Below are 24,173 nucleotides of genomic sequence, written 5' to 3' on the forward strand. Positions count from 1 at the left end.
AGATGCCGTAGGTGTCGAATAGGTCAGTTAATAATATAAAAACACAAGCAAAGACAATTTAAACTCAGTCCAACGTTTCCAAATCCTACATTTCCATTTGAAAATGAACTAGTTTTATTTCTGTAAGAGGTTACATAATACGAACGTCAAACAGAGACGTCAACTATCCGCTCAATTCGAACAACAAAAATACAATGGCTGAAACAGTACAAGGTGTACAACATATTCTCAGAGCACAACGTATGATAGCCATCAAATCACTATGGAAAGGATGCTTTTCTCTTTGCCTCTCATACAGATACAGATACTACAGAGGGAGCACCTGCTTCATCAAGTGCTGTTACACCAGGGAGCTCCTTCCCTTCTAGTAATTCTAAACTAGCACCACCACCGGTTGAGATATGACTCATCACACTTGCCACTCCCACTTTTTCCACAGCAGCAACTGAATCACCACCTCCAATGATGGTTGTGACTCCCTTTCCACTTAGCTCAGCCAACTTCTTAGCAACCGCCTGAGTCAAGGACAAAAATCAAATCCATCCATAATTCAAAGTCAACTTTCGGGCTCCCAGTCAGTACATTTACAAATCGAGGTTTCTGATCGGTTGAATCTAGAAACAATTGTCCAATTCTGGCCAATCTAAACTTGACCCAACTAGATAAATATTTCAAGAAAAAATAATATCGAGCAAAGAAATTACCTCAGTTCCAGCAGCAAACTTGTCGAATTCAAAAACTCCCATGGGCCCATTCCAGATAATTGTCTTGGTAGTTTCCAACGCCTCATTGAATGTTTTTATTGAATCCGGGCCGATATCTAGACCCATCCAGCCATCAGGGATAGCAGAAGCTGGCACGATCTGTCATATAAAATGCAAGTAAACTACCAACAGCATTACATTCAAGGATTACCTTTTACAAACCAGTACAATCTTGGTATTTTGTTATCAAACAAGAATATGTTAGGAAGAAATAACAAACCTTGCTCTCTGCATCAGGGGCAAATTTGTCAGCGACCACAACATCAGTTGGAAGCAAAAGAGAAACTCCCTTCTCCTTTGCCTTTGCCATGAGAGAAGTAGCGAGTTCGAGCTTGTCTTCTTCTACAAGCGAGGAGCCGACTGATAACCCCTGTGCCTTGTAGAAAGTGAAGATCATACCACCTCCCAAGAGAAGGACGTCGCACTTCGCTAGCAGGGATTCAATGACTCCAATCTTGGATGAGACCTTCGAGCCTCCCACAATAGCTGCAAATGGTCTTTTAGGATTTGAGACAGCTCCATCTAGATAGTCAAGTTCCTACAACCAGATGAATATAATCTTTAGTTCAATGACGGTATATGCCAGCAAAGAACCCCCACCAAACACATTGTCTTCATTACAAGAGAAAGATTTCAACCTGGATTTCAAACTGCACTGGTACCAACCTGATACCACTACAGTAACTGGAAATACTGCTTGCTTCCAGAACACTCCAAATTAAAGAAATGTTTTTTAAAAAGTTTCTTACAATCAATTTAAGGTAATAATATTAGCTAGGTTTCTAAATGAGATGACCAAGAAATGCCAACGCAAAGTTCTGGTAGATAGTAAAACCAAGGATAGCTTGTTCATGCTGTTACCCGTGTATACTGATGATTATCTCCCTTTCCTATACAAACCAGCTGGGTAGGTAGGGCGACACTATTTAAAAGGGATGGAACATTTAAAAAATCCAAGAAAAAATGATGACCTTTTGTAAAAGGAAACCAGCTACAGATGGCTTGAGGAATTTGGTGACACCCTCGGTTGAGGCATGTGCTCTGTGTGCAGTTCCAAAGGCATCGTTAACGTATAAATCAGCCAATGAGGCAAGCTTCTTGGCAAATTCAGGATCATTCTTCTCTTCTTCCTTGTAGAATCTAACATTTTCAAGTAACAGAACAGCACCATTTGGCAGAGCAGAGACCAGCTTCTCCACCTCTGGTCCCACACAGTCATCAGCTTTCTCAACCTGTAGGAAAAAAAATATATATGTAAGATACCCAGGTAATTTGGGTTACTTTCATGCAAATTGCAATGGACAGTTCTCATATTGGCATCTGGCACCTGACATTTTAAAGATCTTTGGAGAATACTACTACATTATTATGATTGGGAGGTTCATTCAGTTCACTGTTGTTGATGATTTTGCCTCTACCTCCAGTTCAAATTGAACTAAACCGAGAAGAAAGGATTTAAGGTTGGTTGAGAAAATTTGTACAAACCGGCTATGAAGTGATTAATATTAATACGAAAAATGCCAGTGTAATATATTAGCTTCACTTTTTAACCTTAATTCTAGCAAGAAAATATTTGGTGGGATTTGCAAAGAGATCTCAGCAATGAAAATATTATATGCATTGACTAACTTGGTGGAATTTTTAAGGAAGAACATATACCTTGATACCAAGGAGCTCAGACAGTCTTGGCACCAGGGGGCTTAAGCTGAATTTAGCTGTAACACCCTTGGGACGTCCCTGCATTGAAAGTAAAACGAGTTTAATGCAACCGTGAAAAAGGCGACATTGCTCAAAAGGAGCAAGTAATTGAAAAGGATGGTTTGGTTAATATATTGCACACATGAAGGATCACAAAGTACTTGCAGCGTAGTTTACCAGAAAGGCACTGCCAATAGTTGTAAATCATAATCATTCGCTTTCTCTTATATTTCCTGAAAATTAATTTCAATCATAGTTGTAAACCCCAAAAGGCACTGCCAATAGTATGTTTCCTGGAAAGTAAAATTTCAATTACAGCTGAAAAACCCACAAATCACTACTAATCTAATTTAAAAAAAAAAAAAAAAAACATCTAAAGTCTTTCCACGATGTTAGTATATAACTGAGCATTTAAAAATGCAGAGAAAGAGAAACGACCAACAAAGAGTACAAATAAATTAACTAAATAATTGGTATAAAGAGGTCTTACCAGATGACTTGAAAGAATAACCTTGGCCCCGTTGCTCATAAGGTACTTGATCGTAGGCACAGCAGCTCTGATCCTTGTATCATCAGTGATGTTCTGGTTATCATCAAGTGGTACGTTGAGATCGGCTCTGACAAAAACCCGCTTCCCTTCCAGATCAGCCGCTGTCAAATCACTGACACTCTTCTTCGCCATTGCCACGACACGCAACGAGCTGCGCTGAGTCTGGCTAGAGAAGATCCGAGCAGCTCCAGTTGCCGCATGGAGAGACAGGGATTGGAAGAGGTGGGTGCGTGGTAGGCGGAGCGAGAGAGGGAGTCGAGGGGAGGATGCTACGTGGCGTCCTGAGGTGGGGAGTGAAAGTGAGGAGGCGGCTGACGTGGCGGATGCCATTTTGCGGGAAAATGTTGTAAGTGGGTTTGGTGGGGCGAAGAGAGAGAGGAGATGGGGGAACTGGGAAGGGGATAAAAAAAAACAGGTAGCGAGGGTGGAGATTTGTGGAGGGAAGAGGGGCAGGGATGGATTTTGCTTATCGCTGGTTAGAGGTGGAGAGCGCCAGAGACAGATGCCAATCTGATTGTGTCATTGTGTGATGTGGCGTGTGCGCTTTTTGGGTTAATAACAAACTTATTTGATAAAAAAAAAAAATACTAATCTTATAAATATAATAGACCCACCGTATCAAGTTTGTCATGATGTGACATTTGATTAATTCTCCATCAAGCAATTTGCAAATTTGCAAATGATGTATTTTAGATGAATGCAGCTTATTTAACAATTTAATTAAATTGTGATATCAACATTTGAAATTAATTTTGTAATGTTGATTGCAATTATGTAAAGAAAAATATATAATAATATATATTGAAAGAAGAGAATATCATAAATTAGAATTAGGGATCAATTATCAGGATTTATGATGTAATGCCTTTATGTAGTAATTGAAGAAATGGCTATGACAAAAATATACTATCTTTTGCTATGCATATTTTTATTTTTTAGAGCCACTAAAATCAGTACAACAATTATCTACGTAGAACTCCAATATCAAACATAAAAAGAAATCATTAAATTAAAATCTGGGGTTCACAGCTTTTTACTTATATTAATCATTTACATCAAATTATATGGTTTGGTGTTCAGTCTTGAGACATTGATTCGAAATGTACATTTTTAATCGTACAAATAATGAATGGAATGATTGCAGAATCATTGTCTCTTGCAATTGCAAAATAAAGCCTGCAGTTATAGTCTGCGCCATAATAACAAGTCTGTAATTTAAAATAATTCAGCATATACCTAAAATTTATAATTTCATAATTCAAATATAGCTTAGAAATCTAAAATTTATAATTTTCATATAATACAAATATAGCTTAGAAATCTACAAGTTTTAATTTTGTTATAATACAAATATAGTTTATAAATAGTTTGTTATTTTTATAATATATTAAATATTAATAATTTGATGAACTAAAAACTAATTTTTATAATTATACGAAATACTCATAGTGTTTTTTTTTTTTATATAATATAATATAATTTGCCCATTTACATAAAATATTTTGAATATTTGATCCAGTCCGAAATCCGACCCATGAGTCCGTGACGACCCGCACATATAAGCCCAAACCCAAAACCAAAACCCTTCTGTTTTCTAATTTCTACCTGCTTTTAGGGATTAGGGTTTATTGGTTTAAGGCGGTGCACTTCAATTTGCTGCTGCTGTTCCCAACTCCCAAGCAATGGATTTCGAAATGGACGTTTCCGGTGATCTCTCCGACAACTCTGACCTCGGTGCCGCTGTTCTCAGACGTTTCGAGGCCTCTAAACAAGAGGAACATCAGCGCCTCTGCGCTACCGTGGGGGCCATGTCTCAGTCTCTCAAAGATCAATCGATACCTCTAACCCCCGTTGCCTACTTCAGCGCCACCTTCTCCTCTCTTGATCGCCTTTCAAAGGATCCCGCCTCGGCCTCTGATCCAATCACAGCCTCTCTTCTCGTGTTTTTATCCTGTTGTGTACCAGCAGTGCCGGTTGCGGTGGTTAGAAGTAAGGGAGCTTTGGTTTGTGAAACTGTGGTCAGAATATTGGGCTTTGGATTGCTTTCAGATAATGGAGTCAAGGCTGGGTTGAAGTGCATTGCCGGGTTGATAGTGGTCGGCGACAAGTCAAGCTGGTTGAACTTGTCTCCTTCCTACTGTGCTGTTCTTCGATTGGCAACAGAGCACCGGCCTAAGGTAGCAAGAATTACTAATTATGAATATACATTTAAGACATGGGTCTTCTTTTCCCATTCCATATTAATTGTTTGCAGCTTTAGTACATGTACTAATGTTTGTTGTTGTGTTAACTTCCAACTAATTCAGTTATTTGTAATTAATCCGAGATTTCTGGCAATTCTAGTCATTACTACGTGCTCAAATGCTTTATAAATGTGACGTCTACTTATGCACTTAACACCTTTCTGTATAAAATTTAAAGGATAGCCATGTAGCACTAGTTAATTTATCTCGTTCAAAACATACTGCTAGAATTTTCCCGGAAGAGTTTGTTTCTCATTTCTAATATAGTTCCATTTCCTGTAAGCATTCTAAAGTGCCATTTCAAATCCCCTAACTCAATCAGCATAATGCAGGTAAGAAAGCAGTCTCATACATGCCTTAAAGACATGCTTCAGAGCTTCCAAAGGTTGAACATTCTTGTACCGGCAAGTGAAGAAATTACATCCACTTTTGAGCGGTTTCTCCTACTGGCTGGTGGCTCAAATTCCCAAGATCAAACTGAAGGAGAAAGATCGAAAGGAGCCATGGAGGTCTTGTACATGCTAGGTGCACTTAAAGAATGTCTCCCTCTAATGGCACCAAAATCGACAAACATTATTCTGAAGTACTGTAAAACACTGTTGGGTCTGCACCAGCCAGTGGTCACAAGGGGAGTTTTGGAGATTTTACAGGCTATTTGTGTAAGAGAGACCAATGGAATTGATCCTGTGGTGTTGTTGGATCTCTTGTGTTCTATTGGGTTGTCAGTGCCAGTTGAAGAGAAATCAGGTGATGAGCTGGCGGCTGTTGCACGGTTGCTGTGTCTTGGCACGAAGAAAGTTTATAATTTGAATAAAGAAATGGCAGTCATGAAGCTGCCTCTTGTTTTTAATTCGCTCAGAGGTAAGCACAAATTAGATTATTTTCTGCTTGGTTTTCAAACTGTGATAAAAAAGAAAATACCCTGCATTGTACATAAATTACTCTCTGTCCTTGTTTAATGGAACTTTAGCAATTATTGTTTTTCAATGGGTGTGTCTGTGATATTGCTAGAGTTATGAAATATGCTTTTAAGAGTTGGATTTTGTTGTTATACTTGTTATCTTTTGAATGCAGTGGTATAATAAAGTAATAGTTTCTATAACAAAGGCAGTTTGTTAGAAACTATAACTGTGAATTGCATATTCAAAACAAGAACCGAGCAAAAGATTTTGTGAACTATAAATAATGGAAGTGTTTAAATTTCTATCTGTCCTTGCCAGTTTTAACATGCATCTTTTTATTTTTGTAGATATTTTAGCAAGTGAGCACGAGGAGGCAATACATGCTGCTGTGGAAGCTTTAACAACACTAATAGAATCTTGCATTGATGATAACTTGATTAATCAAGGAGTTGCACAGATTAAATTAAGAAAACAGGGGGTCAAGTCTGGCCCAACTGCCATCGAGAAGATTTGCTCTACCTTTGAAGGTCTTCTAGGCATTCAGTACAGTGCTGTCTGGGATTTATCATTTCAAATCCTCTCAGTGGCTTTTGATACTATAGGTACCACATTACTGATCTTCATATTTTCCCATTCAATTGCTTTAATGATCTTGCTGCAGGGTGATGGATTCTTTATGTTGTCCTTTTTTGGTGGTCATTTGACCAAGTATATATTGTACTCTTTAACTGTCTTATTAGCTACAAGAATGTTTCACTAAGATTAATTATGTAATTGGAAAAACTTCAGGCGAGTCTTCATGTTATCTGATGGCTGAAGTGGTTAGAACCTTTGTGGAGATGCAAACTCTTCCTGATGAAGATTTTGCTTTCCGAAAGCAGGTACTCTCTTTAACGTAGATGACCTAAATTTCCTTGAATCTGATACCATAAGGCATCTTAATTTAAGCGATATCTGAGCCTTCCTGTACTGGTTACCCACAAAAGTAACCAATTTATTCTCATATTATTTTTGTCTTGTCTTTTTTCCTCTCTATTCGAGCTTTTCTGGTTGGGTTTGTTTATATGTGCTGTTCTTATTTTTTTTGTTCTTTCCACATGAGGCCATTTTTCTGTTAGAGCACTGTACTGCTGTCAGCAACCTCGTGCTGGTACAAATTGCCAGTTTGTTAATCCTTGCTGTTCAGTATTCTACTTACGGAGTAGGAACCTTCTAAAGCCATTTCTTTTTTTGTTGGCCTCAGTTGATCTTACTTTTGTTTTTGTAGCTACATGAATCTATTGGGTCGGCTGTAGCTGCTGTGGGTCCCAAAGAATTCCTCAACCTTTTGCAAATCAAAGATATCAATGATGACAATGCCTGGCTCCTTCCTGTACTGAAGCAACATATAGTTGGTGCAAGCTTAAATTTCTTCAGGAGAGATGTACTTGATATGATTAACAAGATACAAGCAGCGATCTCCAAGGTACCATCTAAATATTTAAATATTAATTAATGTACGCATCAGCCTTCTCTATGTGGGTAATGTTTCATTATTAATGTTTGAATTGAGATGTAGATGTTACTTGATTTATGTATAATGGAAGTTTGAATAGCTAATGGTCTTGATATGCTAATTAACAGCTAGTTAATGAAGACAAGCTTTTTTCTGCTAAGAGGGCTGAAGGTTACGTTTATTCACTTTGGTCCCTGTTGCCATCTTGTTGCAACTATCCGCGCGACATGGCGAGTTCCTTTATGGAACTTCAGAATGTACTTTGTGATAAATTATGTAACGAGCCCAACTTACGCGGCATTATTTGTGCAAGCCTACAGGTTGGCATATTTATTTATAGTCTGTTCTTGTACCTTGCAGTAGTAGGGTTGGTTGCTTATGTTCAGTGGAACTTTATTATGGATAAAGTCAGGTTAGACCCGGCTTAGCACATGATGCCTAAGAAATCCTACTCTGAACAAACACAAGAATTCTCTTTTGAAGTATGGTCTGGACTTTTGATGTTAGCAACCTCTGGGCTTTTTTTAAAAAAAAAAAATTTAATTATGGAGTGAACAAAACGAGCCTTTTGAGATCCTGAACCTGTTAGTATTTATCTAAATTGGAATGAAAAAAAAAACTACTAAGAGGCAGGTGGGTCATAATTAGCTGAACCGGATCTAACTTGACCTGGCATGTTATAACATCATTGTGACCCATAGTATTTGCATATTAAAGTTATCTCTTGTTTTTCCTTGGCATGTTATAACTTGATTTTCGTGAGTGTAAAGTTATCTCTTGTTTTTCCTTGGCTAGACTCTTATTCAACAAAACAAGAGGATCACCTCTGAATCTAAGCAAAATGATGATGTTATGGAGAGTGAGGATGAACACACAAGCAGATCTGAAAGAAGAGCCAGGCAACTATATTCAAAGGAAGTGGCAGAAGAGAATTTGAAAGCTATTAAAGCATATTCATCTAAGTTCTTCAAAGTCTTTCATACTTTGTTCCTAGAATCTTCTAGTGAAGGCAATGGGTGCTTGCAGGTATTTATAGTTGATAGGCTTTGTAGGCTTTAGAAGTCCACTATTGCTATGTACTAAAGTTGGCGAAGGTCAAGTATTTTTTTTTTTGGGTCTCTATTGTTTGAATCTTTTTAGGTTTTGTAGTTCAAATTTTCCTTTTCCTGATTTGCACATGGTGTACCTGACAGCCTGTGACCATGCTTTATTAACATAAAAGCTGGTTCTCATCCACATGGTTTACCTGACTCGGTAATGAGGGGCACAGAATAAACAATTGTTTTTACACAGTATTATTTCCCTTAAAAGCTTAATATAGTCATTCTTGTAACTTTAGTTTTTGCAATGATACCATCTACTAAGTTTTATCCCATTTATACTTAATTAGCAATTCTCACAATTAACAAGTTTCTTCTCTTTATTTCAGCCTGTAATGCGCGACCTTGCTTGTATATCTGATAAAAAGGTGGTCAGGAAAGTATTTATCGATAGCATGAATGAGCTACTCAGCTTGACAAAAGAGGTGGTTAATGCAAAGCAACATGATTCCGACTCGATGCAGATTGACGACCAGACCCATTCAATAAATTTAAGGAGGTCGAATATATAATTCTTGTTAATTGTACTTTAAACGCTTCTTTACTGCAGTTGCTCATTTCTGAATGGATCTTTGCAGGGCTTTGCTATTGGACTTTGCTGCTGCACTAATTCCTGGTTTGGATGAGAAATTGATTACTTTGTTGTTTAGTTCTGTTAAGCCGATAATGCAGGTATGTAGTATTTCTCGTAGGACAACATTAGTAAGTTTATTTCAGTTTAGAGCAATCATACAACTTGCATTCGATTTGACTATATGGTCTGACAAGCTTCATGTGGTCCAGGATTCAGATGGCAAAATTCAAAAGAAAGCATATAAAATTCTTTCAGTTATCCTCAAGGTATGTGCATATTTGACTTAGTTTTTATAAAATGTGGTTATTGTAGAGGCAAATAGTAATCTGTTTGTGCGGACTAATGGCAGGATTCTGATGATTTTCTCAAAAAGAACCTGGACATACTGTTGGAATTATTGATTGCTTCTTTGCCATGCCATTTCCAGTCAAAGCGTTTTCGGCTTGAGTGCCTGTATTACCTTGTAGTGCACATTTTAAAGGTCAGTTAAATATGATTAAAATCAAACGACCTAGTAGTTTAAACTTTCTAGGTGGTGGTGGTAATACTTTTTCCACGTGATATTTTCTGTGATTATAGGACTCGTCTGAGAAAAAAAAGGTGGAGGCGATTAGCTCCTTTTTGACTGAAATCCTGCTTGCTTTGAAGGAGGTAAAGCAATTGTTAAGTTTGTATGCTTGCTACTGATTCAGTTCATGATATTCTGGTTTGTTTCTTATAGGACAGTTTTTATTTCCGTATCATTACGTACAGGCTAACAGCAAAACCAGAGATAGGGCATACGACTTGTTAGTAGAAATTGGCCATGCATGTGAGGATGCCAACGATGGTGTCAGGAAAGCAAATTTCTCTTTCCTTTTCAATATGGTATTTTTTTTTGCTCCAATTTTATTATCTTTCTAAATTCTAGTTTTTTCTAGTTTGGGCACAAGTTGAAGTGCACTATTACTGCTTGCTAGATCAGATGCACACAGAGTATTTGATACTGTTATGTTTGGTTCATGCTCTTTGGAGTTCTGTATTCAGATATGATTCCCTTAATATTACTGCTTTTCTTATTTGTGCCTAGTTGCAAAACATGTATATATTGCTGTGCCTTGTATTAATTGTAAGAAAATTGTTTCTTATATCAAATTTTTTCCCAGGTTGCCAGTGGTGTGACTAGTGAAACACCACATATGACAAGTGCTGCTATTAGAGGTCTGGCTCGATTGACTTACGAGTTCTCTGACCTGATTGATGTGGCCTACAACTTGCTCCCGTCATCATTTTTACTACTAAATAGGAAAAACCGAGAAATTATCAAGGTATATACTCTTTACTTGAGCTTCTAAGATCCATCTTTAGCCCTTGAGTTATGCTTAATTTGCTTAATTTGTTCCGCTTTATCTAGGCAATTTTAGGATTTATAAAGGTTTTGGTAGCTAAATCCAATGTAAATGGACTGAATGAACGCCTGAGTGGGTTGGTCGAGGGGTTATTGAAGTGGCAAGATGAAAAAAATCATTTTAAATCCAAGGTATTTTTTCTTTCTATTTTCTTGTCCTCTCTTTTATCAAGTTCATTCTTTCAAATTTTAGTTGTACCCAGTAATTTTAAGATGAAGAAGAGAACCTTATTTTCTTTTTCGTTTATTTTTGTTTTCCAGGTGAAGCTACTTATAGAGATGCTTGTAAGAAAATGTGGCTTAGAGGCTGTAAAGAAGGTGATGCCTGAAGAACACATGAAATTGTTAACTAACATAAGAAAGGTAAATACCCTCTCTTACTATGAATAACATTCCACTTTGTTTATTGTATTTAATAGTTATGTTTTGTTTATTTTTGCTTTTGAACAAATGAAATATAGATTAAAGAGCGAAAGGAACGGAAGGCGAAGTCATTGAATGGTTCTGAATCACTCACCTTGAAGACAAGTGCCTCAAGGTAGCTTCTTTAATTTTTAATCATCATTATAAAGAAAAATGCATAATTGTTGCTGGGAGCAAGTTCGTTTGAATTGGATTGGCCAACTTCCCTATTCTTGAAGTTTTAGACGCTTAGTTTAGATTGGTTACCATCTAGAGAAATCTAAGTTGTGTTCTTGCATTAGTTGCACTTGTGGCGAGTTTTGGATAACAGTGGGCATAGTCCACAAAAAGCTGCTACTATTTTGATACTTCTGTTGAGCAGGAACAGCAGATGGAACCACACACGAATATTTTCTGACTTTGGAGATGATGATGAAGAAAATGATAATGAGGAGTTTGGCAGATCCGGAGTCAATTCTTCTTCTCGTTATGGATCAAGAGCTGCTTCTCTGAGGTACATCAATTTCCTGGAATGGCTTGAAAGCTTTATTACGCTCATGTTAAATTTACTACAATTTTTGCCAGGGTTATATTGAAAACTCAACTGAATGATTCTATGGTATCCTATATTTCTTATATATGCAATTTAGCCTTTTAAACTTTTGGGTATGTTCCCAACAACTTCGAAGTGTTAGAAAATCAAGTTAAAGTAAAAATGACAGAGTTAGAAGTATTGCTACATTAATCAAAGCAAATGATTCAAGAACATACAAGTATTCTTGACAATTTTAATTTTAATTAAAGACATGTCATAGCTCAGTAGAGTGGACATAATTGTTAGCATGTACCACAGAGATGTGCAAAGTTTAAAAAAGATTGCTAGTACTGGAAAAGTTGGGTAATATGTGTAAGTACTGTTTAGTATAACTTGTTATTTTGGAAAAGGAATATGAGAAAGTACTTGGTGATTTCAAGCATTTTCTCCTAAAACTTCTAAAGAAGAAAGTTTTGTAGGCTCTCTAGATACTATTATGAGAAACTAAAGCATTGTATTGGGTAACTAAATGTTGCATCTTTAGATCAACTCGAAGGCGGCAGACAACCAAAACCTTGTCAGAAGACATGGCTGATGAAGAAGATGGTGACCCACTCGATCTACTGGACGGCCAAACAACCAGATTGGCCCTTCAAACCTCATCCGGTTCCAAGAGGAAGAAAGAGCCATCTTTCGATGACGAACCAGAGATAGACTCAGAAGGACGCCTTGTAGTGCGCATAGAGGGCAAAAGACCCAAAAAGGAGAAGCAAAGTGAGCGCTCTTCTGACAACGCTGACTTCGATTCAAAGAGTGTTGCCTCTAAGAAAAGCCATGTTACGTCAGCTTCCTCAAAGGCCAACAAAAGGAGGAAAGGGTCTGAATCTGGCTGGGCTTATACAGGAAAGGAGTATACTAGTAAAAAGGCTGGGGGTGATTTTCACAAGAGCGATAAGTTGGATCCATATGCTTATTGGCCGCTTGACAGAAAGTTGCTCAATAGGAGGGCTGAGAGAAAAGCTTCTGCTAGAAAGGGTATGGCAAGTGTCATGAAAAAGATGACAAAGAGGTTTGAAGGGAAGAGTGCTTCTAGTGCCCTTTCTGTCAAGAAAGTGAAACTTGGGAAGAAAAAACACAAAACTAGCTCAAAAAGTAGGTGAGAAGCAAGGAAACTGTGGGGATCATTTGTACAGGTATTTTCCATATGAGGTAATCCTTTTGTTGTTGAAAGGTTTTGCTTTTGGTATGTTTTGCCTCTCTCTGAAGGGTGTGGGCCCCGCATTGTACAAGGGAGCACTATTCAGAGCAGTGAGAAATTTTGTCCATCTCCAACATTTAGTTTGTAGGTTTATGCTGAATTCATATGGTTTATTTTCACAAGTTATCTAGGTATATTGTGACGCTTGTACTGGGTGATATTTTTTTATATATTTATTGGAATACATTTGTACGTGTATCTACACTTTGTTTCAAAGCTAGAGTTGTTATACTTTGACAGTAATGCACTTGTTTGCCAGAACCATATAGTCCGAATTTGGCAATTGAAAGGGTAACCGGGCGTTCATTGCAGATTTTTTTTTTTTTTCGGGCTGAAGTGAACAGAGAAATGCACATGTAAATATTTTGTTTGATACTAAGATCTAGTAATTTCCAAAGTTCTAAATAGCGATTATTGCATCACAGTGAAAAGGCTAAAAAAAAAACCTATCTTTGCATCATAGCGACCATATGTTACCTTGTTTTCCTTAATCATGCTGAAGGTTTCTATTTTAAATGGCACTGTGCAATGCTGACTTTGTATGATGATTTATCTCTGTAATACTGCCTACGGGCCTTGAATGACAAAAAAAAAAATATCGCAAAAGCTATCCTATATAGTATTTTTTATTTAAAAAGTTATATTTTTTTATTTTTATTAATTATAAATATTATTTAGAGTTTCATAAAATAATAAGTAACACAAAATTAATTAAGAAATCATAACATTTATATTGAATCAGTACAAAGTTTAAATTGTTATTCAAAATATTTCTAATAATTTCATAAACTCTCTCTTTTCATTCAAAATAATCTAAACATAATGACATAAACTATAAACTTTTTCTATTAGAAAAAAAATCTAAACATTATAAAACAAACTGTCTTTTTTTATTTAAAAAAAAATAATCTAGAACTCAAAAAAATGATCCTTAAAATATATTTTCAATTTGGTATCTAAATAAAAATCTATATATAACATAGCTTGCAACGCAAATAACGGATCACTATTACCGCTATAGCGGGTCATAATTAAAATAGCAAACTTTTATCCTATAATTTAACGTTCAAGATCCGAAAACAATGTAGCATACTATTTAGAACACTAGTAATTTCACACTTAAATATCATGAACTGCGACACATTTTCTATCCACACATTGAGATTATGCTTTCTAGCACGTATATTTACAACGTAGTAAGGTTAGTGACGTGAGAGATGCATTCATTAGATGGAGATGTGGGGCCGAAATAACCAACAGAACGTTCTGTTTTTTGAAGGGCATGAATGAACTTCTTTCTAAATCAAGGAATCTGAAATATTTACATTTGTACATCATACTTGTCACCATTACGTACTGATAAATTAGGGAACAAATAGCGGATGCAAATTACGAACTGTCAGGTGCACCATTTATGTCAGCAGTAGATGCATGATTCATGGCTGACATTTCTAGGTCTTGTTGCTTCTTAAGATATGTTTGTGCAGTTGATGTCACGATTGTGGCAAAAAAATGCCCAACCATTAGCCATATAACAGTATTCCATACTAGGGTGAATGAGAGGTTCCAGTTTTTCCCCTAATAACAGGAACACAATAAAAATATTAGTTTGAGAATTACAATAAAGGCCATGGGCAGTTTACTAATTAGCACTAGTCATGCAAAGCAAGTTGACTCCTCCCAAAAAGCTCATCCATTCAAGTAAAGGACCGCGTCAGCTTTAGTGGTGCTGCTTAATTTTTTCATGTCAAACAGTAAATTTTCTTGTATCAAATTCTTTTTTTTTTTTCCTAAAACCCTACAGTTAAATAATATTGCAATAGCCCTATTTGCAATAACAACCATTGTCATGTATAGGGATCTCCACCATTATTCAATTCTTTTATTTTTTTTATGCATAACCTCATAAGAAAGATATCTGTCACGTGAGGTAAAAAATTCACAGAAAAAAATACAATAAACAGGTGTAAGACATCTAACCTTAACTTGTGAAGTGGCTGAAGAAGTCAGCGAAGAAGATAATAATTTCTGCTTTGTGGAGTGAAGTTTTGCAATGATGGATGGTAAAGCATTCGAAAACCCAGGGATGTGGCCAAGTAGCCAAATCACTCTTGTCTCAATAAATTCTAGGAGAGAATTGTTGCACAAGGTGATAACAATAATTGTCTGCAAAAGCAGTTTAAGAAATAAAATATGTTAACAGAAATAAAAATATATATATGATAAAGAAAAATTGAATTACTAGGCACTTGTCAAATCTCAATGTGTTTCATATATTTTGGATATTACAGAATTATAAATGTTTCTTGTGCTCAAGTATGGCATAGTTGATATTCAAATAATCAATATCCCATTAAAACAACGGCAGTCTCAGAGACAGCATATATGATACAATAAGCAGATAATCAATGGGCTAGTTAAATTGGTCACCTTGTGGTCGGGGGCAGAACTAGAAAATTTTAATAGAGGTGACTGAAAATTAAATGTACAATTGTAGTGAGTGGGATTTGTATTCAAGACTTCTCAATCACAAAATAGAGCTTTAACCACTACGCTACAACTAAACATTTGTCATTCACTGAGGATGGGTGGACTATATGAAGAGTTTAAAAAAAAAAAAATTCAATTAAATTCCTATACGTATAATTAAAATTTAAAAATTACAGGGGTGGCTTAGCCACCTTTTCCGCCCCTGGTTGTGGTTGCAGTACAAGCTAATGACTGAATGCGTAAAGTGGTCCTGCTGATTAATTTCCCCAAATACGAAATAAACCTGTCCGGTAAAACTTCACATGCATTCTTTATCTATCTAGTGGTTTTGTTACAAAACAACATGACTTTCCAATTAACAACAAATAAGACTTTCCAATTAACAAATTAAGTAATATCATCCTACCTACAGGATGCATAGATGATCAAATGCTGCCACTTAGTTATAGATCAAAGGAAAGAACTATAACAGTTATATAAACCTGGATGTGAGCTTTTATGAGTGCTTTTCCGGTCAAAATTGCAATGAAGAACTTCCAAAAGGGTACTCCAAATTGTCCACACATGATGCCGGCCAGATCAAAAAGTGGGTTTGGCACCTTTTTACATAAAAACATTAGATAAAAAGAATAAGTAAACCATATTGAAATAACTAAAACAAAGGTAAATAAGAAATGAACATTAATACTAACCGATGCCAATAAGAGTATAGTGAAGAAATTTAGATGCTGGGATTGGGAGAGAAGCCAATGTTTCATCCTCTTAAAAAATGAAGAAAATAGACCATCTTCATTAGAGCTTTCTCCGTCCAATTCTTCAATAGACTCAAACCTGGTGCCCGAAAGACGTGCTGTAGTATATGTAAAAATTGTCATGATAAAAATAAGACTAACACAAATCAACATGAAGTAAAAATAACGTGTGCAATAATCTGGGTAATTCTTCTAAAAAAAAAATAATCTGGGTAATTTTTTTCTCTTTCTAAAAGGAAAGTATTATAGCATGCTGGCTAGTACTCGTACATATTAGTCTCAGCACAACAAATTATGAAAAATTGACTTCATGAGCATCAGTATCATGCCCTAATATAATTTTACCAGTAAAAATAGGCTATTATCAGTTAGCCTCTCTAATTTCTTTTTCTTAAGATATTTGCTGTTTAAATGTACAATTGATGTAGATTGAAACTAAAATATGTTCCAACTTCCACGGAATGATAGTTGAAGCAAAGACAGTATTCATTGAGTCTAACCTGAATTGGCAGTTATTTTCATATTTTGCCAAAATTTTTAAATATACCCCTGCCTAAAAAATGATAGACCAAAAAACCACGAAATCTGAGAAATTCCATATTTAGCACGTCTGCAACATGAAATTGCGGACAGAAGCTGGGTGTCCGCAACTTCACGTTGCGGACCAATACTTTTTTTTTTCAGCCTTTTGCCCAAATTTGGGTTTTCAATGGTTCCTGATTGGACAAAAAAATTGTGGGGCCCACACTTTTTAATTCCAGCGCATAGTCCAAGTTATTTGCTGCTTTCTTTGAGATTTTTGGCTGTCCGCAACGTGAAGTTGCGGACACCCAGTTTTCCACAATTTCACATTGTGGACGTGCTAAATTTGGAATTCTTAGGTTTCGGTGGTTTTTTGGTTTATCTTTTTTTTGGCAAGGGTGTATTTAAAAATTTCGGCATATTTTGATACCAATATCAACAGATCTGATATTGTAAAGAATTTACCAAATAAAATTGAAATTACTTTTACTTGCTTAGGCAGATATTAACCGAACTAGCTACAGTAAGACAGTTAAAAGAATAAACTCACCTGTAGGGGTGAAAACAGAGCAGATACGGAGTGGACAGTGGTAAAACCATATCCATATCCCTTTTTAATTTTTCGGATACAGATACGGATCGGATATTAGACGTATACGTATATGTATATGTATATGGATATGGATATGGAACGGATCGGAAATTTATTAAAAAAATATAAAAATATTATTAAAAATACTAAAGTTCATAATATTTATCTAATTATAATGGTGAATAAAATATTTTTTTCATAATATATATTAAACAATATGGTATATGAGGGATCCACTTGCAACATTCTATAGTCATAATATATCTACTATTCGGATACGGATAATTGAAATGTGAAACCATATCCGCACGGATATTCGGATATCAGATATCCACATCTAATTTTTTGAATACGGATTGGATTTATCCACACCGTTTTCACCCCTATCACCATATATGAAATTCTAATGTATAAAGCATAACTACCAAAGAAAAGATCTTTACCCGCTCTGGAAATAAAATAAGGAGGGAGCTCCCCTAGAGCTGTTCCAAATCCCCAAAGAATAGCCTCCAACTGGACTTGAGGTAGCAACTTGCTCAATGGAACCCTAACCAGAGAAGCTGTTGTAGGTAGAAACAGAGGTGGCCCAAATTCAGAGCAATCTTTGTGAAGCCATGAAGGGGACCGCTTAAGCTGTATGGTATCATATGGTGCAGCTTTCAGATCAACTCGGCCGCATTGTACAGCCTTGATGGTAAAAAGAGCTATGTGGGGTCCCAAGTATAGTACAAAGGTGTGCAAACCAGAGCCTAAAAAAATAATCGAATATAATTATTATCCATTAGATTTCCCCTCTAAAACTAGCTGAACTTGTAAATATTTAAAAAGTAGGCCTATACTTTGAAGAAGTCAACTAATAAATGCGAGTCATACAAAATCTCCACATGCTAATTTCATTTTTAGTTGTGATTGAAATTATACAACTTAGACATGTATAACTTTGGCATGCTCAAGTGGTCGATCTCACTATATTGTAATGTATGAGTAGTAACATCCTTCTAATAATTCTTTTGCCAGATTAATATATAGGAGTCTCGAGTGAGAGTTAATTTCAGTAAAACTTAATTAACACAACAAAGCAAAAGAAAAACCAAAATGACCAAAACAAGTCCAAAACTGATTTCAAAGCAGGCATTTAACCAATAGAAGTCTGGTATTACATTTAACCATCCAGTACATTTTAACATGAACTTGATAAATTAATCCGATATGACAGACCTAATCCAATAGATGATGCCACGCCAAGTCCCACCCACCAAAGTCCAAATCTCACGTAGTCGAGAGCCTCATCTACATGCTATTTGCCATAGCAATATACAGAAGTCAACACGGGGAAATATTAACAAAAATGAAATTTTTTTAAGGCATTTTTAATTTTAAGATAAGATAACCTTTTCATGGGGACCATCAACAATAATCAGCAAAATGCATATGACTACTATCAAGATAAATGACAATGTAATCCAACCGCCATTCTTCAAGATATATGAAATTAATCTCTTCAAATAGGCTACTGTGGCTAGTGAGAAGAATTGAATTGTCTTGATTGGTTGTTTCAGAAGGGTCAAGTTCTCTCTTTCTCTTCTGTGCTTTTCACGGAGCTCTGTGCATCAAAGAAACAGACTTAAATATTTCTGTGTTACCAATGAAATGCCATTGAAATACTTTGATCATATAATTTTTTTAGGAAGGGTAGTTGCAACATGTACGTATACTTTTACTGGCATCCTTTCATGTTAAGTTCCTGGTATCCTCCTATACATTGGGTTTTCATTTTCAGATTTGATGACTAAAAAGAATCAAATTAAAAGTATTGGCGTATAGAAACAGAAAGTTTCATCAAACCAAACCAAGCAACCCAAGGAATCTGACAATTACCAGAAATTGATAGAACCTCGTGCGAAGAAGAAGCTGAATCATTGGCCACCTCTGTCGGACGCTCCATCATAACCCTAGAATCCACCTCGCGATTGTAAAAATGGAATCCACAGATTTGGCAAACGCGATAAACAAAAGAACGCTTTGTTATCAAGTTTCCATTGATTACAAATTTGAAACCCTTTTCCTAAAAGATGACAGAGGGGTAGAGAGAGAGAGAGAGACGGTTTGAGCTCCTAGGCTCCTAGCTGAAGCAAGCGATTTGCGATTTGCTTCAGTTGGAGGAATTCAGATCTAGTGCATTACCTGACCGGATAGAATAAGATCTGAGTCGTCAGTTTTAGTCTTGCACGAATCTTAAATGGAACCTCAATAACGAAATAGGCTCGAATTTCAATTGCTCGGTTGGGAGATCATTCTAGCAAGTACGGTACATGAGGGAATAAACCAGTTGGAGGTAGCAACACGCCGAAAACGCTGAGTGCGTATCCTCTGAGATATCTCAACTTTTGCGTGACCGACGTGTCCGGTGCCTATTCGGGGGGTGATGTAGGGGGTCAGTATTATTTGTGCTTTGAGATTCGTGCATAGCTTATTTAAACGGTTGGGATTTTACATAAAGTCACGCAAAGTTTGAGATATCTCAGAGGATACGAATTCGAAAACGCTTGGATTTCTTTCCCTTTTTTTCGGTTGTATTTCTGTGGCCTTATAGTGTGTTCATTAATGTAATTAGTAATTACTCCCTGTTAATTATAGAAGGGGTTCTGCACTTCTGCATTTAGGCTTTATAAGTTTATGATTCGAAATTAATTTATATTTTAGATATAAAAACTTATTTATGCACCTTGTTATACATAATTTTTATCTGCGTTCTAAAATTTGCATCTTTTTTCTCTTTCAGTTTTTTTTTTCAATAATATATATTTTTTGATTTCAAACTCATCATTTCTCCATCAACATCGATTTTTCTTCATCTTTTTTGTAGCAAAACGTTGTCCATAACAGTTACATTCTCGTTCGTTTCGATAAATGTACATCGGCAACGAAACACTCGTTCCCACATTGCATGGTCTCAATTCTTGCATTGTTTCTTTATTTACGCTTGTTTCTCTAACCTCCTTTCTCTCTCTTTCATGATTCACCTCTACCTTTAAGATTTGTTTAAATCACATTTCATAAGCATGCAAAAAATATTTGTGCTTGATATAAATATTTTCTAAAAAAATAATTCTTAGAAAACATCACTGGTAGCCATTCTTAAAAAAAAAAGTGTGTATGAATTTTATTAGTATTTTGTAGATGGTTGTAGTTTAGATAAACATATCAACATTATAATTATTTGATATAAATATTTCGTTCAAAACATGTGCAAGGCGTTTGCATGATTTTGTTTATGCAGAGTCTATCTAAATGCAAATATGAAATATGGAATAGAATACAATTATAAATATACGACAGGCTGTTGTTAGATATAGAGTGGGTCATCAACAATATTGGAAATAAGTTTTTAAAATACTCTATGTATGTTATAAGCGCTTAATATGTTAGTATTATATACTTTCAATAGTTATTATAGTTATTTTTATCTGTTGATTGTGCGCGAACTGGTTGCCATCGTACGTTGGATTATTCACACAATTTATGCTTTCTACACATGAACCTTAAACCAGTATATTTTATGATGCAATTATAACTTCTCTATAAATAATATATTAACATATTCGTAAAATAAAAAATAACTTTCGTAAATCTCATCAGTAACATCGGGTATATAATGTTGTATGATTTGAGAAAATGCTAATAAATAACAATATAGATATAGATATAGTATGAGTACTAAACTAAAACTACTAATTGAGAATCTTGCTAATTACCAGTAATACGTACAGACTAGGTAAACAGCGTTACAGGGAACCCAATAACAAATACAGACAAAAGCAAAATTCCTCTGATCTCCTTTAGTCCTTTTCCGCTAACCCGGTTGTCTACTGAATGCATATCCTCTGAGATATCTCAACTTTTGCGTGACCGACGTGTCCGGTGCCTATTCGGGGGTGATGTAGGGGTCAGTATTATGTGTGCTTTGAGATTCGTGCAGAACGTATTTAAACGGTTGGGATTTTCCACAAAATCACGCAAAGTTTGAGATATCTCAGAGGATACAAATTCGTTGTCTATTTCTCTCCTAGAAGTAAATTATTATACTCTCTCTGTTTTTTGTACAAGATAATAACAGTGGGGAAATCTTTGTTGGTTGGCCGCTTTGGATTTGCGAGCATCTATTTCGTGCACGAGAGAAGAAAATTGTCAATTTGGTCGGTCCCTGCCATAATTATGCCACGTGCCTTTTATTTTAATGGGCCTGGGCCTCCCTATACCGGGCCAATTTGAGAAAACCTTGGGCTTAGACTAGAAACATATTTATATTTGTTAGAAGGCAAACTATGAATTATTAATTCCTTTATTTCTATATCTTCTCCTATGTTACCGTCAGATCGTGATCACTTACAAATGTATTTAAGTTTCTGAAAGTAGACTATTTAAATATATCATGGGATTGAATTTTTCATTCCTCTGTTTCCTTCATTCATGGAAAATGGAGAAATAATTATAGAAATAAGGTTTTTATTTATATAAGAAATTTCCAAAACCGCACAAGTTAAACATTACCAACATGAAGGGTCCATGTTTAAAGATTTTGAAAATGTGGTCCCAGGTAGATATGATGAAGAATCAAGAATGAGAAAGAAGGCGACAGATTTGTATCTAGAAAACTTTATTTTGGTTTTTAATACTCAGGTAAGAAATATATATGATCAAATAATTATGCTATAGAGATGGTATGATGTTACTTTCTCACTGTTTTCATGATATTAACTATTTGTTTTTTATCAACTGCTTCAACGATTGAAGACCGGTTTTACGACACGTAAAATTTCAATTGAATTTTCGCTAACTTTTGGCGACACATGGATCAATTCATGCCTAGCACAAGATGTAGACCTTATTGTCCCAACCTAATACATGTAAATTAAAAAAGATTCTACATCATCATTCTCACTAAATTATATGATTTCCTGTATATATATGATTACATGCAAAGCAAGTTACAATATTAAATACTTGCTAGGTATGTATCTTTTCTATATTTTTTTTTTATTAGTTTTATTGACATGTCACACAGGCTTAATAGGAAAGGTCAGAAAAAGAAAAAAAATAGAGAGGGGGAGAGATCTTGAGAGAGAAGAGAGAAGAGAGAGAGGTGGATGGTGACAAGATACCAGAAAAGAAATGTGTAACTCATGATTGAGCTTGAAGGGAAATTGAAATGTGGCAGAGCAATAGTGAAATAGACTTCACCCAAGCCTAAAGCAATAGAAGAACTTACCACCTCACTTTCTCAGTCTATATCTCTCTCTCTCTCTTCCTCTCTTCCTCTTTAACTAGTTGATGCTTTATAAATGAAATAGTAGCAAGTTCTTCATACCAGTAATTTCTTCCATGGGGTGGCTTCATTCTCTCTTTACCCCTTTGAAGAAGCTCTGGTTCCGCGTGCATTCTATCAACAAAAAAAGTATGTTTCTTTGTCAATCTCGCATTTTTATGTTTCTATGTAAAATTCTAATCAAAACTATTACAACAATCAGTTTCATTTTTGCATAGGTATATTTTTAATGCAAGTACTTGATTATGTTTTATTTGTCATAACATCAATTTATTATGCGTTAACTAATGAGGCACTTAGATTTCAACTTAATTTGTCCATCTTATGAAATATTCAGCTTCAATTGCTGAAATATTTTTTATCACATGGAATAAAATCTCCTAACAAGTATCTATCTAATCATACTTAAATTACCTATTTTTCTTAGAGAGAGGAATTTACATATTATATGAGGATGTGAAGAAGTGCCAGTGTGAGGATGTACAGATTCTATGGTCGATCCTTGTCGAGTCGCATCCATCTGCATTGTACTTGAAGCAATGAGGCAGCAATATAGAGATGCCTTAATTAAGTTCTCTTGTAAATAAATAGATACTGAGAGCGGAATCCAGTCCGGGATGCTGGAAATTCCTAACCCCGTTATGTTATGCTTTTCTTGCAATTATGGGGATTAGAGAGGCTTTATGCCTTTTCTCTCAGAATTAAATTTTCTTCTTTTTTTTTTGGGCATTTTTGTTGAAAATGTGCTTTTCTTTTTACTTGATTTTCCTTTCATTTTAATTCTAACTATTGAAGGATTGGTATACCTTCACATTTTTTTCACTTTGTAATAGGTTTGTACTCTTAATGGAGGTTACCTCTGCTGCTGCTGTTGTGGCAATAATGACTGTCACACATGGACTGTTAAGAGCCGTCTGATCTAAATTGAGTAATTTAGATTTGATAAAATCAATTGGCTGATATTAAGTAGACAGCTTTTGTCTCACTTCTGTTGTTATTCCACAATGGTAGCAGTAATGGACCCCTATTCTATGATCATTTTTTGTACATTTTCAGCTGCATCTATGTAATGTAGCTTGGCCTTTGTTGGCAAATTTCAGAGAAAAAAAAATATAAATAAAAAAAGTTTGTTTGATTGATGTGTCAGCATTTGAAATTACTTTTCTTCCCTACATTTTGTCAAATATCTCATATTAATTTAATATGGCAAATGAAAAGGATTTTTTTATTTTTTATGATTTAGGTGAAATGTCCTCTACTGTAGACTTTCTTTTAAGTCCTAATATAATTCAATTTCCGTTTTCATAAAAAAACAAACAAGGGAAAAATTTTACACAAATGATTAAGTTTATTTGGCATTGCCTAATTAAGCCTTACCTTCTGTTCCCAATGTAAAAAAAAAATATTATTAATTTATTTGTTTACCCAAACTTAGATCATATATATAGCTCAACCTAACATACATTTTTTATTCTGGTTTTGTTTGTTATTTTCACATTTCTCTTCATAACAATTAAATTAATGATGGTCATTTCTTAAAATAGTAAGAATTTAAAACTGACAAGGGACATTCTAACTTTCTG

General features: G+C 35.4%; 3 protein-coding genes and 1 long non-coding RNA gene across 5 annotated transcripts; 2 read left to right on the plus strand and 2 right to left on the minus strand.

The window, feature by feature from the left end:
- Positions 1–75: 75 nt before the first annotated feature.
- LOC144565246 (phosphoglycerate kinase 3, cytosolic-like) lies at positions 76–3,563 on the minus strand. Its single transcript, XM_078314954.1, has 6 exons — positions 2,953–3,563; positions 2,424–2,501; positions 1,736–1,996; positions 985–1,302; positions 705–863; positions 76–515 (listed from the first exon to the last, which is right to left on the minus strand). Exons 1-6 carry the CDS (start codon positions 3,340–3,342, stop codon positions 291–293), a joined length of 1,431 nt encoding a protein of 476 aa, XP_078171080.1. The 5' UTR covers positions 3,343–3,563; the 3' UTR covers positions 76–290.
- Positions 3,564–4,559: 996 nt separating this feature from the next.
- LOC144565247 (ARM repeat superfamily protein) lies at positions 4,560–13,097 on the plus strand. 2 transcript variants are annotated; one of them, XM_078314956.1, is made up of 19 exons: positions 4,560–5,189; positions 5,588–6,116; positions 6,505–6,759; positions 6,947–7,038; positions 7,425–7,622; positions 7,781–7,972; positions 8,448–8,678; positions 9,082–9,251; positions 9,331–9,424; positions 9,536–9,592; positions 9,676–9,807; positions 9,906–9,977; positions 10,080–10,193; positions 10,472–10,633; positions 10,720–10,845; positions 10,975–11,076; positions 11,175–11,251; positions 11,498–11,629; positions 12,195–13,097. In XM_078314956.1, exons 1-19 carry the CDS (start codon positions 4,695–4,697, stop codon positions 12,808–12,810), a joined length of 3,846 nt encoding a protein of 1,281 aa, XP_078171082.1. In that variant the 5' UTR covers positions 4,560–4,694; the 3' UTR covers positions 12,811–13,097. The 2 variants fall into 2 exon arrangements, with proteins under 2 accessions (XP_078171082.1, XP_078171081.1); XM_078314955.1 differs by having other exon boundaries at positions 4,630–5,189; positions 9,331–9,592.
- A 1,074-nt stretch (positions 13,098–14,171) lies between these two features.
- Positions 14,172–19,450, minus strand: LOC144565249 (vacuole membrane protein KMS1-like). Its single transcript, XM_078314957.1, has 8 exons — positions 19,143–19,450; positions 18,656–18,867; positions 18,483–18,561; positions 17,708–18,013; positions 16,091–16,248; positions 15,881–15,997; positions 14,889–15,074; positions 14,172–14,486 (listed from the first exon to the last, which is right to left on the minus strand). The coding sequence occupies exons 1-8, from the start codon at positions 19,210–19,212 to the stop codon at positions 14,298–14,300; spliced, it is 1,317 nt and encodes a 438-aa protein (XP_078171083.1). The 5' UTR covers positions 19,213–19,450; the 3' UTR covers positions 14,172–14,297.
- A 3,083-nt stretch (positions 19,451–22,533) lies between these two features.
- LOC144565750 (uncharacterized) lies at positions 22,534–23,729 on the plus strand. Its single transcript, XR_013514950.1, has 2 exons — positions 22,534–22,719; positions 23,018–23,729. It is a non-coding gene; the product is annotated as an uncharacterized LOC144565750 (long non-coding RNA).
- The last annotated feature ends 444 nt before the right edge of the window (positions 23,730–24,173 follow it).

This window comes from Carex rostrata, chromosome 14 (genome assembly GCF_964058835.1).
Source record: "Carex rostrata chromosome 14, lpCarRost1.2, whole genome shotgun sequence".
Classification (NCBI taxonomy): Eukaryota; Viridiplantae; Streptophyta; class Magnoliopsida; order Poales; family Cyperaceae; genus Carex; species Carex rostrata.